The sequence below is a fragment of the Sebastes fasciatus genome, chromosome 8 (genome assembly GCF_043250625.1).
Source record: "Sebastes fasciatus isolate fSebFas1 chromosome 8, fSebFas1.pri, whole genome shotgun sequence".
Lineage (NCBI taxonomy): Eukaryota > Metazoa > Chordata > Actinopteri > Perciformes > Sebastidae > Sebastes > Sebastes fasciatus.
In genome coordinates, this window is record NC_133802.1 from 1,590,095 (window position 1) to 1,605,284 (window position 15,190).

General features: G+C 43.3%; 1 protein-coding gene across 3 annotated transcripts in view; it reads right to left on the minus strand.

Moving 5' to 3' along the window:
• The window catches only part of magi3a (membrane associated guanylate kinase, WW and PDZ domain containing 3a), a 184,764-nt gene extending 170,077 nt beyond the window's left edge, over window positions 1-14,687 (minus strand). For 2 of the 3 annotated variants that reach the window (XM_074642454.1, XM_074642453.1), the window contains exon 1: window positions 13,484-14,686. In XM_074642454.1, coding sequence (XP_074498555.1) covers window positions 13,484-13,790 — 307 coding nt within the window. In that variant the 5' untranslated portion in view covers window positions 13,791-14,686. Of the gene's footprint in view, window positions 1-13,483 lie in introns of all 3 variants that reach the window. The other variant, XM_074642456.1, reaches the window with a different exon arrangement.
• Window positions 14,688-15,190: the final 503 nt, after the last annotated feature.

A 15,190-nucleotide genomic window follows, 5' to 3' on the forward strand; every position in this document is an offset into this window, starting at 1 on the left:
CTGGCTGAGTAGGTGGTTACTGTGTGTGTGGAGGGCGGTGGGCTTTACATCTGTCTGATATGAGATGTTGTCACGGGCGCGAGCAGAATGGGCCGAAAACGATTCTTTGAGGTGGAGTACCACGACTAAACAGCTGAGTGGGCTGCGCCTGCAGAATGAGTATTGACGAAGGCCCATCAGCGCGGGCACGGGGCCAAGACTGAAGTACCACAGCCTGCCAGGAGATTGAACTCCGAGATTGAGTCCTCTCAGCTGATTTATTACCCAGAGTGTAAAGAACGATCCCAACTGGAGGGACAGAGGGATGCGCAAGTCCACACTACACAGAGGCAATCCGTCTTAGTCTCATCATTACCTTCCAAATTAAACTCCTGAGATGAATCCAAGAAAGCAGCACTCAGTGTCACAGAACAGAGATGCAGTAAGGACTATGAGCAAAATTAAAAGACAGGATACGTTGGCAGCATTCAAAAGCATGGCAACGGAAGCACGCTCTCCTTCTCAATAATTGTGTTTGGCCTCAAAAGGCAACCAGAAGTGGAAACCAATTCAGATGTGCCTTAATTTTTCATTATCATGCATGCTTGCACACACACATATGCAGGGAGCTCACACAGACTTGACATGATTGGAAATACCGACTGAGCAGAGAGTCTGAAATAGTAAATGTTGCCTTGATGAACAGTGGGTAGAATCATTTCAGACAGTCACAACAGAGAATCAATACTATTATCGTGATTAATGGGAACGTAATGCTTTTCAGCCGTGAGATTATTATTATTGCTCTTTCTCGTCTGTTCCTCACTCTCCAATCTTCTTCTCCTGCTATTCTTGCTCCTTCTCCCTCCTATTGTCTGCACTCCTCCCTCTTTGACCCCATTTTCTTTCCTCTAAACCTGTTAGTCATTTCTTTTTTTTATCCTCATACTTTAAATCCAACGCATCCTTCAAAAGAGGATCCTTCTCAGGAAGATTTCTGAAGCAGCGATGTGCCAGCTGCCTCGTCTCTCTACTCTGTCCCTGTTATTGCCTCTGTTGCAACACCACAGGGACGTTTCATACAGAGCCAGCCAGAAACAAAGTCCCCAAATAGGCTCTCCGCAGAGGGCAGTGAGTGTGCATCTGGAGGAAACTCGCTTCAATCAACTATCAGATAACCTGTCGGCTGTACCCCTCTCTCCACATCTGCACCTGCGTATTGATTCATAACAGTCCATTTACGTCACATCGTCTCTATTTCCTTTTCTGAACCAAGATGCTGTCTGCTACACAAAAGGGAGAGTTTCTTTGTTAATCAGCCTGTGGACGATCTGTCCTCAGACACATCAGGATCAGATGGTGGTGCAAAACCACTTATTGTGTGATAGCAGCTCTCTCCAGCCCAGCTACCCCCTGCTGTTTGCCTCACAAGGAGAGGGGGCGGGGGGGAGACTCCTTATCAGAGAGTCAGTGGCAGTGCAGCAAAGCATGACAATGTTAATGGGAAAAACCCAGGCAACAGTTACCAAAACAGTTGCAATACCATCGCTGTGCCAGTCATTGAATTTCTGAATTTCTGACTTTCTCGTAGTTTCTCGTAGAGCATTGATGCTATTCCCTCTGATGTGTATGAAAAACAGTAGAGGGAGGATTTTTTTTATGGAAAAAAATCTTTCACCCCGCAAAACAAAAAAATCAAATGTTTTGGAGTTTATTTTTTGAAAATTGAAATGTGAAAGTTGGTTGATGCATAGCCTGAGAAAATAAAACAGAGTTTTTGTTTCTCTACATTTTGTCTTCACTATATTTCATTAGCAGAAGCAGCGCCCCAAAAATATCTTGTTTCCCTCTAACTGTGGTGATCAGTGTCCTTTTGCAGCGCTCGACAGTAATGATTGTCAGGTCACTCATGCCGGCAGTTTAAAAACATAGTTCATATTTATAATCAATGTTGGCGATTGAGTCTTTTACTACATCCCAGGAAGTACAAGCCGCAATACATCGAGTATATTCGATATATCGCCCACCCCTAGTGGCAACCAGGGTCTGAAATTAGCACCCGCCAAATGCAGGTAAATTGTTGCCGGTGGCGGATAAAATTGTCAGGCCATCCGTCACTTTGGCTGACAGGGAAAACGCAGGGGACGGGAATAGAGAATCGGTTCCCAATGATAACATGTTCCTAGTTGTCCGATTTCTTGGCATCTCATGCCTCTGTGACTATCGATTCCTCTTTAATTCTTTCTGACAGTTAAGCATCCACAATGACGCATTTGCACGCTGTCATGGCAGAGAAAAAAAGCATTCAAAATCAGGGTGCACCCTATTATTTCCCTGACAATGTGACACTGAACAACAAATCTGTGTTGAAATTAAAAAAAAGGACAGCTAGTAATGTTATCTGTTGGGAGCCGGTGGGCAGCACAGTCCTGCTCGGAGCTGCTAACGTTAACTGAGGTCCCATTGAATTATATTATGAGATGTTCAAGCTCTGCTCAGTGAAAATGACTATTCAGCAAAGGTAAAGTAAAGTTTTTTGGTGAGAAACTCTAATAAATCTAGTTGTTTGTAGGAGATGTTTTCTCAGCAATATAAAATGGATATTAGAGATGGAATTATGACTTGGGGTAAAACACAAACTACAAAGAATTTTGTTTGGTTACTGTAATAAAGCTTTTATTCTTTTAAGTTATATTTTCATTATGAAGCTGACGTATAACTGCATAGTATCTTAATTAGTCAACTAGAATGGCACTCGGAGAGCGCAGACCTCCGCCAAGCTGCCCGACTGCCCCCCTCTCCGTTCAGCTTGCGCCATCATCCACATGTATTTTTGTTAATGTTGAGATCAGCTGTACGTAGCGGAGCAGCGTAAAACATTTCATTCAAACTGGACAGAAACAAAATAAAACTCACCTAAACCGTCGTCGTTACTCTTTCCAACAATCACCAAGTGTGCTCCGGTCCAACTCAACTGTAATTTCACAGAGTTTAATATGAAAAAACGCTAAATCTACAAACCAACAAACCAACAAACCAACAAACAAACAAACAAACCAACGGCGGTGAAAACATAACCTCCTTCCTGGGCCTTGGCGGAGGTAATAAGGTAACTAAAAATGGCAACCATATTTTCAGTTTCAGAAACCAAAAGCTGATGCCTGGTTGCCAGGGTGGCAACCACTATTTAAAGTTAGTGTTGACGCCTGTTTAGCAGCAAGAAACATAACTTTTAGGAGCATAGAAACATTAAATCGCAGTGAAACTTAGCTTAAACAATGTGCATCTTTTCAGTAAAAATGGGTGAAAATTTGTGTGATGCAGCAGAGGAGGATATTGTTCCTCATGATATAGGAGCTGTTATACTGTGTATATATATATATATATATATATACTGCTTAGATGCTGACCTCATCTTATCTGAAAAGGGAGGAACAGCTGCAGGGATGTCTCGCTGTTAGAGGGAGACCAATTAGGAGTCAAGCTGAGGGAAGGAGGGCAGGAGTCTCTGAGGAAGACTTTCTGTGTGTGTGTGTGTGTGTCTCTAAACTACACCTTCCATTCCCACCAGCAGCAACCTGCACACGCTGCTGCTGCTGCTGCTGCTGCTGACATCGCAGCACGACCAGTCGGTGAGCAGAAAGAGGCAGTCTTGGTGAATCAGCACGCACTCTTCTCCACTGCCTTTACACATGCCTGCCAAGTCATGGTGCCTGCCAGTGAGAAGAGGCATGGCTGATTTGAAAATGCTATCTTTGTTGCTGGCCTGTTCGTTACCGCAATGCGGCTCTATGGACAGCATCAGCGAGGTAGAATGAAGAGGGATGCCCGTGTCACCGAACATCTGGGGCCGATTTGGGGAGCTCTGCCTTTCGCTGATGGTTCCAAGACTGTAAAAATTATGCAGCAATCATATCGGGCAAACCTTCATTCTCCTCCTTCCATCATTCATTTCCTCGACTGACTGTGTTTGTCATGCACTGCAGGAAAAGGAGGAAAGAAATGTAAGACAGGAGGAGGCAGAGGTGTAAACTACTGTTAGACAGGAGGGAGTGGACGAGGAGATGGTGAGGCGGTGCAGAGCTGCGAGTTGCTCTGCTCCACAGAGGGATGGAGGAGATGGAAAAGGGCGTCGGAGGCGTGCTTTGGTATTCAGAGCAGCCGCTGCCGTATGGGGGCCCATCCGCTCGCACCGCCGTCCCTCGCCGCTGACAGGCTGGCAGGGCGGAGAAGTGTGACAGGTTTGGGGAATGAGCCGGGAGAGCAGCCAGTGGGAGGGGATGATGGGTGGATGTCACATCAGGTGTACAGCTGCGATACGCATACACTTAAACACACACACACACACACACACACAGAAAATAGGATGCAGCAGAGAGAGCACAGAGAAGGGTGCCAGGAAAGCTCGGAATACTGAATGGCCTCCGTGTTTTAGAGCTGCAGGAAGAGCGCGAGCTGGGAGGAGGAACTGGATTATTTTGTATTTCATTTGAAACTGTTCTGAGGGTGTCTGCTACGGTCAAGTATTGTTCATGGACCTTGTTTTTTTGTGCACTCAAATGATAAAGAGAAAGGGCTGTATTCTGGTGCCTTAGTTGTCTGGTTACAGTGAAATTCTCACCTTCTTTACAATGTAAATTCTGAGACAAACCTGGGCTACCCTGTTAGTCTCACATATGACAAAGGCAGCCAGTGACTGGAACAGAAGTTACATTTGCTGTGGGGAGAAGGAGCCACAGAACCTGAGAGATCCTGACAGCTCCCCTCAGCTGGTTTGGAGCAGCTTAGTCATAGAAGCACTGACTGCACCGAGGGGGCTGAGGAGGGCGACCACATTAACACAGACAGTGCGCTTACTGCTCCGCTGCGCTGCTGATGGCAAACGTATGAAGTGTTACCCTCAATATGACAACACCAGTGAGGCAAAAAAAAAAAAAAAAACTGAGGTTGCGTAATTTGGAGAGGAGAAAAAAAAGTAGCAAATTACCATATGATGTTAAGGTTGCTAAAAAAAAATCTGTTCTGTAGCAGCATAATAAAAAAGAAATTTGGTGGTGTATTTTTCTCATTCTTCAGAATAAAATGAGACTTGCATGCAAAATGCATCAGCAATAGATTCTGGAAGCAGGAACACTTTCAATAGTCAAAGACATCAACATCTTTGGTGGGGGATTCTGCTAAGACTCAACAACTTGCAACCTACAGACGTCGTAAAAGAGATGGAGACAGCAGGTACCCCCCTATTGATAATGGCCGCAACAGGCCAAACTGCAACATGAACCAGTGAGCAACTCCGGGGTCTGAGAAGTGAAGGCCATGTGGAAGTGCCTTAACCTTGCATTCCATCTAATAGCCAGCAGGGGGCGACTCCTCTGGTTGTATAGAAGTCTATGAGAAAATGAGCCTACTTCTCTCTTGATTTATTACCTCAGTAAACATTGTAAACTTGAGTTTATGGTCTCAATCACTAGTTTTAAGTCTTCTTCAATACAGCATGATGTTCATTTAGTAAATGATGGTCCCATTTAGAGTCAGATAGACCATAAAGCAGGGGATGCTTTAGGGCGGGGCTACTTTGTGATTGACAGGTCGCTACCTCTTAACCCTTGTCGTGTGTTTTCAGTTCATGAAAGTTAATTATAACCATTTTGATCGCCTAATAATGTCTTATTCAGTGTTCGGTTGTACTTAGCTCCACCCACTTGTGTCATTTCTGGTTGCAAAAAACCAAGATGGCGACGATCAAAATGCTGAACTCGAGGCTTCAAAACGGCAGACCAGAAACCAATGGGTGACGTCACGGTGAGTACGTCCACTTCTTCTATACAATCTATGACATGAATACTAGTAGAGCTGCAATGATCAGTTGATTAATCGATTAGCCAAGAGACAGAAAATAAATCGGCAGCCATTTTGATAATCTTCTAATCTTTTTAGTCATTTTTTAATTTATTGGTTCCAGCTTCTCTAATGTGAGGATTTGCTGTTTTTCTGTGTCATACATTATAGTAAACCAAATATCTTTGGGTTTTGGGCTGTTTCTCTTTGATGGTGCCACCTCGAGCTGTGGGAAATTATAACTGACCCTTTATAGACAAAACAAATTAATTGATTAGTTGAGAAAAATAACAGGCACACATATTTAGTTTGAGTACACGGTGCAACTCTCACTTTCCCCAGCTGAATGCAACAGGTTTGGTAAACATTTTCAGGTAGTTATGGGATTATGGGAGATTGTAATGTAATGAACCAAACAGCGTAGAAACAGACAAAGCAGGTTGGAGGGAAAGTAGGTACGTCAAGGTCAATTAAAACACTTCATCAAAAATTCAGTCCTGGGACGCTCTAAACATCACAGGTTGGTGATGTATAACAGTGTAAGAGGATCCGAGGAGGACAGGAGGGTCCTTTGAGTTTGTCTCTGTTGAAGAAAGCCCAACAGGTGGAATAAAAAAAAAAACACTGCAATTATCTCTCACTCAATTATTCAAACTTCTTGTTACCTGGATTCCTTATGGCATCATTTGTCCTCAGGATGCTTTTCTGGTCTCTTTAGTTTAAAAAAAAAAAAAAAAAGAGGACTGCACGCTTGAATAGAGTCTATTAGATCTAAGACAATAACTAAAAACTGAATTTGTCATGATTTAATGTGCATATCAGAATAAAAGCCCCCGGTGGGATCCATCAAGTACTTTAGTTATCCATGGCTCGCTCTCCTAAATGAAAATGGTAAATAAAAAACTGAGAGCAGCTCATTTTTATCACCTCTCCTTGGGTATTAAGTGGAGTGGGATTGTATGAAATTACACATTTTTGCAGTTCATTTCTCACTAGATACTCTAGGTATAGCTACTAGAAGCTGTGTTACGGATGTACACTCAAAATATAAATGCTCCTCTGTAGCTAGAGGACTCCTGGGGATTTTCAAGACCTCATTCATCTTCTGAATAAAACATTACTGAAAATAAAAATATCTATAAACACTTCTTTCCCTTTAGTAAACATCCATTGCAACTTTATGAAGAAAGAAAGCGTCATAGGATAATCACTGCCCTAAATTAATGTATACTGGCGTCACTGAGCGCTTGTATTAATGATGATGTATTATGATTCACGTTGAAATGTGCAATGTCTGCACAATGCCCAAGGAATACCTGCTGTTTATTCTGGCATCATGTTGACTAAAATAATAATAATAATAATAATAATAATAATAAGTCGATAAGGTACAAATTATCACGGTCATGTCCATATATCGTACGATAAGTCGATAACGTAAAAATTATCGAGGTCATGTCCATATATCGTACGATAAAACAATTACGTAAAAATTATTGAGGACATGTACATACAGTATATAGCACTTTAATCCGATGACGTAAAAATTGCCAAAGTCATGTCCATATATCGTACGATTAGTCGATCGTAAAAATTACTGATGTTCATGTCCATGTCGTATTATGAGTTGATACCATAAAAATGATCGAGGTTATGTTCATATATCGTATATTAAGTCGATAACTTACAAAATTTCGAGGTTGTGTCAATACCTCGTACGATAAGTCAATAACGTAAAAATGATCAAGGTCCTGTCCATATATAGTATGTCGATAACGTAATTATCGTGACAGGCCTACCATTACATGACATTAAAGCAGTGAGGTACGGCCATAATGCCACTACAGCTCATACTCTCAAGCATTAGAGTAAATTTATCAACCAAAGTTACCAAAAGATTTTTTGACATTAAATGTTTTTAGTAATTGCATAGATGTTTCAGTCTATAACTTTACAGGGAAGAACACTTAACCCCACAGGAAACACTTTGCTCTATGATGAGTGTTTTTCCAGCTGTACCTTGCCTTCAGAAATGTATTCATATACTGTGTTCAGATAGAATCTCTGGAGTAGCACTGTATAATGTGAACCATTGTCATCTCCGTATATCATTATCATTGATTATCTTTCAGGCTTTTTCAGAGAAGGTAGAAGGTTTTGAAAACCCTTTTCCCAGTTTCCATTTTAGACCTGATTTGTGAATCTAGTTTGCTCCGGGACCCGAGAGCTAAATGGTCCATCCATTAAGCTCCACGAGGCAAAAACAAGCAGATCCAAGTCTGTTTACGGCATTAATCAATGAGCTGCCCACTCACAAGTCTCTAAGCTGCAATAGGTATCTGTATCACTATACGCCTCTACTCTCAATCGCCCCCTCAAGGTTACTGCCTATTGCCTTGCTCCTCTCTCTGGATGGGAGCTGCATACTGAGTGCATCGCCTGGTCTGGAGCCAGAGGACCACTCCAGGCAAACTTCTGTTTTCTGTCCCGACAGTGCAGTGGGGAAGTGTCGAGCAGTCTCAGCTGTAGCGACGGTGCAAAATCATGTTTGATTTAGGAGCTGAGCGTGTGATTGTCATGGCAGGGAGGTAGAAATTACTCCCTTAACAGTTGCAGATTCTGAACAAAAGTTGTGCAACATTTTAAAGATTTGTTAGATGTATGTAGTGGCTAGTGAAAAAACAGAACATAGTATACTGGTGATGGTATAGGATTGGAAGGGATGGTTCCAAGGAAAAAGTGAGAATCAGAGCGAAATACAAAATAATATAGCAAAGGAAAGAAAATACCAGAGATGAGCGGGAGAGGCAAAATGTGATGATAAGGCAAAATCATCTAAGGGGAGAAGATAAAGTAAAGACAAACTAGGCAGCAAAGAGGGAGAGAGGGGAAAAAATCCAACAGGGAGACACATTGAAAAAATGTAAATCCTCCCCTTTCAGGCTGATGTAACTTTTGTTTTTGGCACACATGCAACACTGTGCCGTTTCTTTAGAAATAGACACACAAATCTCACCTATAATTAACTCAAAACTCCTCTAGCATTTATCCTCCCTCCCAACTTTGCGAATCTCACGAGAATACAAGTTTACATCCACGCCAGTCGGCCAACATTTGATCCGCCCATCAGCCACCTCATCTTGGCACGGAGCGAGCCATCAATGATGGATGACGTTTGAATTAATCATGAGGAAGGGGACAGAGATATAAACACACAGCGAGGGCCCCGAAGGGAAGTCTATGGTAAGCAGCCTGCGCATGTCAAAGCGTGGCTCGAGCATCACTTAACAGACAACTAACATTACATAACAGGGAGTTAAAACATGTTGTTAAAACACAGAGAAAATGCACTTTTGACAAACTTGATTCTAATGTCCTAACACAAGGAAACTCTAGTATACACAGCCCAACCAATACAACATTATCATACTGGATGCCTCCAATGTGTGTTTGAAGAAGGGATATTCAGTCTTGATAGCGATACCTGGGCTATTGGTACCGGCCGACACCGAGTTCCGATCCGATACCAGTGTTTAATTAATAAGCTGTATGCCTCACAGTGTGGAAGTGACTGGGATCATTCTGTTATGTGTAAGAAAACATCAGGCTGGACTTAAAACATTGCTTTGTTAACTTGTAATCAAAATGTAACAAATAAATCCAAGCTATAAATCAACTGAATTGTTATTTATCATTAAAATAATAAATGGCACACCAGCAATAGGGATGCATCGATACCAATGCCGGATTGGATATCGGGCCGATACTGACTCAAATAGCTGTATCGGGTATCGGTGACAATGGGGCCGATCTATTCAATTCAATTCTTTATAGATTCTATTTACATTATATACTGGAATTTTAATTCCTGATAAAGTTTTGACCAATTTGTTGCTGCATTAAAAAGGTTTACACTTGAATTGCAATTAATTTTGCAGATTTTTGGGGGGATTTTTATTTATTATTTTAATAATAAATACAATTCAGTAAATGTATAGCTATGTATTTATTTGCTACATTTTGTTTTAAAAAGTTAGGAAAGCAATGTAAGTCCAGCCTGATGTTGCCGTACACATAACAGAATGATCCCAGTCACTTCCACACAGTGAGGCCTACAGCTTATTAATTAGACACTGGTATCAGGTCGGTACTCGGTATCAGCCGATACCTAAAGCCCAGGTATCGCTATCGGGACTGATAAAGTCGGATCGGTGCATCCCTAGTAGAAGTGACTGGGATCATTCTTTTATGTTTAAGGCAACATCAGGCTTGACTTAAACATTTCTTTCCTAACTTTGTAAATCAAAATGTAACAAATAAATACAAAATTTACTGAATTGTTATTTATTATAAAAATAATAAATTGAAAACCAAAATCTTCAAAATTAACAGGAATTACAATTAAAGTGTAAACCTTTTCAATGCAGCAACAAATTGTTAAAAACTTAAAAGGGACTGTAAGAATCAGAAATTGGTTGTAACAGCGACACCTGTGGCCGTTAAGTCAACGAAAGTCAGCGTCCTGTTGCTCGCGCTTGCCCGTGTGCACGCGCTACTTGAATGTGAGCGAGCATCGCTCAAAACAGTGAGGCGACACACGTCAGCTAAAAGCACAATATCACTCTATATTTCAGCTGCTTGGCAGTAATGTTAGCTGACCAGACGAAGGTCTCTCCATGAATCAATGCTGGTCCTAGTGTTGGCTTTTCCTGCCTCAGCCTTCCGACCGCGGTCGGAGGGAACAGGGGAGACACCGGCACCCGGTCAGAGACGATAACGTAACTCGTTGCGGAGCCCCGTCAATTCACAAGACACGGGAAACCTCTGTTGGTCTGGAGGAGCTGCAGCAGTTATTTCTGCACAAACGTCCACTGTACATTCACTAGATATTCTCAGAGCTAAACTAACTCTTCTGCAGTGTGGAGTGTGCGCGCATGAACGTGAGGTGGAGCGAGCTGTGAGTGAAGGCAGACAGAGGAGCAGAGTACAGCAGAGACTCCGGCCCTGGAGACCAAGACTACAGTCTACAACTTTGCGGTTTTGGTGCTTCCGTGTAGTTTGTGTTGGAGTCTGAGGCACACGATTTATACGTGTAAGAAGTTACAAACAGGAATTAAAATTCCAGTATATAATGTATATAGTATATAAACATAAAATTGAATTGAATAGATCGGCCCCATTGTCACCGATACCCGATACAGCTATTTGAGTCAGTATCGGCCCGATATCCGATCCAGTATCGTGCATCCCTAGTTTGAAGTGCTATAATTAGTGAAAAGTTTGGTCTCATGTGATTCTGATTTCAACCACATCCAATGACCCTAATCAACAGGACAACCTATAGCTGAAGGACAGAGAACCACTATAACTGCCTGACCGTCATGGTCAAACTGTGTCGCCAGGCTTTAGCGCAGCATCCTGGGGATTTAAGCATATGGATCCAATTGATTCAATTACAGACTTGGACTCACCTAAGCGCAAGCAGGCCGACACTGTCTAAGCTGGCAAGGCGACCATTAACAAATCCCGGCTAAGTGTTTGCAAAGCACCGCACTCAGCAGTGTCTCTATCAAACCCATCCATCCATACAAACACACACACCCCTTCTGTCCCACATGACTGGTAGAGTCTGACTGTCAGTATGTTTTGGCACATTTCACACACTCATTACGCGTGTCTGTGAGCCATGAAGAAGCGCATACTAATTGTAAGTTAGGTAATAACAGACACATAAATCCAATCAATAAGCTTTTAGCTGAGCTCAAAGACAAGAGAATTACAATGACATTAAAGCAGTGTGTTGAGCCTTTGTGCGTGCATGTGAGTGTGATAGGTTACAGGCAACACTTGTGCACGGATGCAAAGAAGATTACAGGCTCTAGTGCATACAGATATAGTCAATATGAACAAGTACGCTTATACACTACAGGTCCCTCACTGATGCTATTTGGCAGGATTGTAGAAAATGTTATGTCTCCACACAAATATATAGGAAGCATGCAGTTAGACTATTTAGATATGCTTACAGGGGAAAACAGCCTAAATTCAGAATTCCAGTATGTTATTTTCATGGCCTAGTAAAGTACAATCAACATTTGTGAACATGAGCTGCTCTCACTCAAAGACAGAAACCAGAGAATTAAATCTCAAACTAGTGATGTCATAGGGTATAAAATCTGGGGCTGCTCCATAGACAATGAATGGGACACTGATTTTGTGTTGTTTTCTTTTTTTATACCCAAATGAGCTTTATTCTATCGTAGTGTTCTCAGTTGTGAAGCAGAGGATGTTCCCATCTACTCAGAACATTCCTCTGGGTGCTCTCAGTGTCATCTACAACATCTCTCTCCCAATTCATCGTCTATGGAGCAGCTCCACACTTTATACCCTATGACATCACAAGTTTGACTTTTAGCGCTCTAGTTTGGGGATTTGGGAGAGATTTGTTCATGTTTACTGATATTTTTTGGACTGTCTTAGACCATAGGAATAACGTGTATGAATTTTGAAAATGGTATAGTTACCCTATAAAGCTGCAGTGAGTAGTGGCATATGAAAGATTTCACAGACTGGAAGAAAACAACCAATCAGATCCGAGCTGGAGCCTGCTGTCTCTGAGCAGCTGTCAATCACTCACCAACTCTGATCAAACGGTCAAACTAGGCAGCTCTGATCAAATATGAATCAATATTCTGTTACTGTAATGCCTATTTCTCTCCTCAGATGTTCTCAGAAACATCTTGTAGTGTACTGTTTAGCTGTAAAATGAGAAAGTTTGTGACCTGACAGCCATGTTGAGATCAGTTGAGGAAATACTAAGCACCGCCCACCAACCGGAGCAAGCTTTCTAATTTTACAGCTAAACAGTGCACTACAAGATGATTCTGAACACAACTGAGGAGAGAAATAGGCATTACAGTAACAGAACAGTAATTCTTATTTGATCAGCGCTGCCAAGTTTGATCGGAGTTTACGAGTTATTGACAGCTGCCTCCGTTGAATGAACAGCCTATAGGAACGCTCTCTCTCTGAAATGACCTGTGATTGGCCAAAGTCTCCTGTCATGGGGCACTGTAGATGTTCTAAAGCCTGAAAACAGAGCCATGAGGAGGTGCAGAAGTCTAGTTTTCTCTCAGAACACTTGAATTACAATATGCTGAATGGTTATTGTGGAGTTTTTGCCCAATGATGCCAAAAATATTCTGCCTACTGCAGGTTTAATGTTGTAGTGCATGCAGATGTGGGCACTATGAACAAGCGTGCTTAAACACAGCAGGTCCCTCACTGATGTTGTTTGGCAGGATTGTACTAAAGAAAGAGTTATGTCTCCACATGAAGGAATGTGAGGCATGCAGATAGACAGTTTAGATATGCTTAAGCCAGCTGACAAACACTGTTGACCTGCAGACATATAGCTTCCAAATATCCATAGGACTGCACACACCTGATCCATCAACACAATGCCCCCCCCCCCCACCCCAACGGGGCACAGCTGGGAGGTTGCACTCCCCAAATCCCTCTTATTTATCATGATACTAGTCTCACCTGTCCCAAGCTTCTCAATAATCATGTTAATGTAAGCACACTACATAGCACTGTTTTGGTCGTGTGTGTGTGTGTGTGTGTGTGTGTGTGAAGGGGGGGTCTTTGTGATTTAAATACACACCTGGTTTCACAGTCTTCAGGCGGATGGGCTCCCGAAAGTGGCGGACGACAGCCAGCGTGTCTCGGTTGGTGAGTCCGCTGACCGGAGTGCCGTTCACCTCCAGCAGCACGTCCCCGCTGCACGGGAACCTCCCGGAGAGACACACCATGGCCTCCGACACGACGTGTCCGAGGTGGGGGAACTCTCCCAGCTCGGCTCCGCCTCGCACCTCAACCACCGCCACCAACTCCCCGGAACCCCCCCACGAAAGGGTGCACTCCTGCACTTTGGTGGACCAGTGCTTCTTCTTCTTCAGTGTCTTGGACATTGTTGGTAGCTCTTATAAACCCGGCAGGAAGTCCCAACAACGATTGTCCTTCAACGCTTCAGGACACAGTGACGCACGGGACAAAGCATCGCAGATTAGAGAAGTTGAGGCTGCTTTCTCGTGTTGTATTCCATTCCTTTGATTCAGATGAAAGTCCCTCTGTTGATGCTCTGTCCTTCCATTGAATCTACTCGAGCATCACCTGTCTGCGGACTGGGATGAGAGCAGCTGCGTCAGTGTCGCAGTGAAGCGGAGAGAGGTGGTTGTGATGCTGCTGGGGCGGCTCGATCCCACAATCACACCACACCACACAACAAAACACAACACTACACCCCCCAGCTCAGTTCACAGCAGTAGAGAGACACAACAGCAGCAGCTTCGTCCACGGTGTTAACAGCTCGCTATGAAGGAGCAGGACGGACCCTGTGAGCCCCGTCAGTGTGAGAGCCTGTCAGTCCCAACAGAGAGGAGTGGATATTCCACAAGATGCCCAGAGAAGAAAACTTATTTAAAACGAAAATAAATGAAAACTGATGTCCAAAAAGCTGTTGTCTCGGTCCAGTGACGGCTCTTCATCCGAGCGAGTCAACTTTACTCTGCGCACCTGTCCTGATGTCCTGCTGTCCTCTCTGCGGTGACATCAGCAGAGGCAGTCCTTGGAAACGGACAAACACACCTGGCCCTCCTGTGAACCGGGCTGGTTAACGGCTCCTTTCCACGCCGAAACCCGGCTTCTTGTTCTCCGTCACGCTCTCCCTATCCTCCCTCGCTTCTCCTGAAGCTCTGTGCTGATTGTTTCCGACTAAAGAACTACGCAGCAACATGTAACAGACGTTATCCGTTCAGGCTGCAGGCTTCACTCCACAACTTTTTTTCCTGATCTTTTTCCGTGTTGCTTTCCTGATTGCTGGAGTTTCTGTCCAATCAGAGAAGGGGGGGCGGGCCTAAATCCTCTCCGTTGAACCAATAGTGAACGACGAGGGGCGGGGCTTGTGATTGGGAAGCGCTGGATTTGGTTTCCATGGAGTGTTCAGCGAGGCGGAGCCGTGGGCGGAGCTCCCGCACTAAAACACCGCCTCTCACGTGGGAAATGTTTATTGTTTAATCCGGGATAGTCGACCTACAGTTGGTTTACAGTGTTATCAAAGTGTTCATTATTCAATGAACTACAACTTCTATATGAACATAACATGGGCTTTATTATATAGTTTCGGGTCCATGAAATGCAACCTGTCTCTTAGCGCTGAGGATTCGGCTACTTGATGGAGGCCATTTCTTGTGAGAGTCTGCCCTCTAGTGGTTGTAGGCTGGCACCTCATCCCCAGCACCTAGAACCAGCGCTCTACTACTAGAATACAATGTCATTTCCTAAAATACACACAGGTATTGTTGTGCCGTTT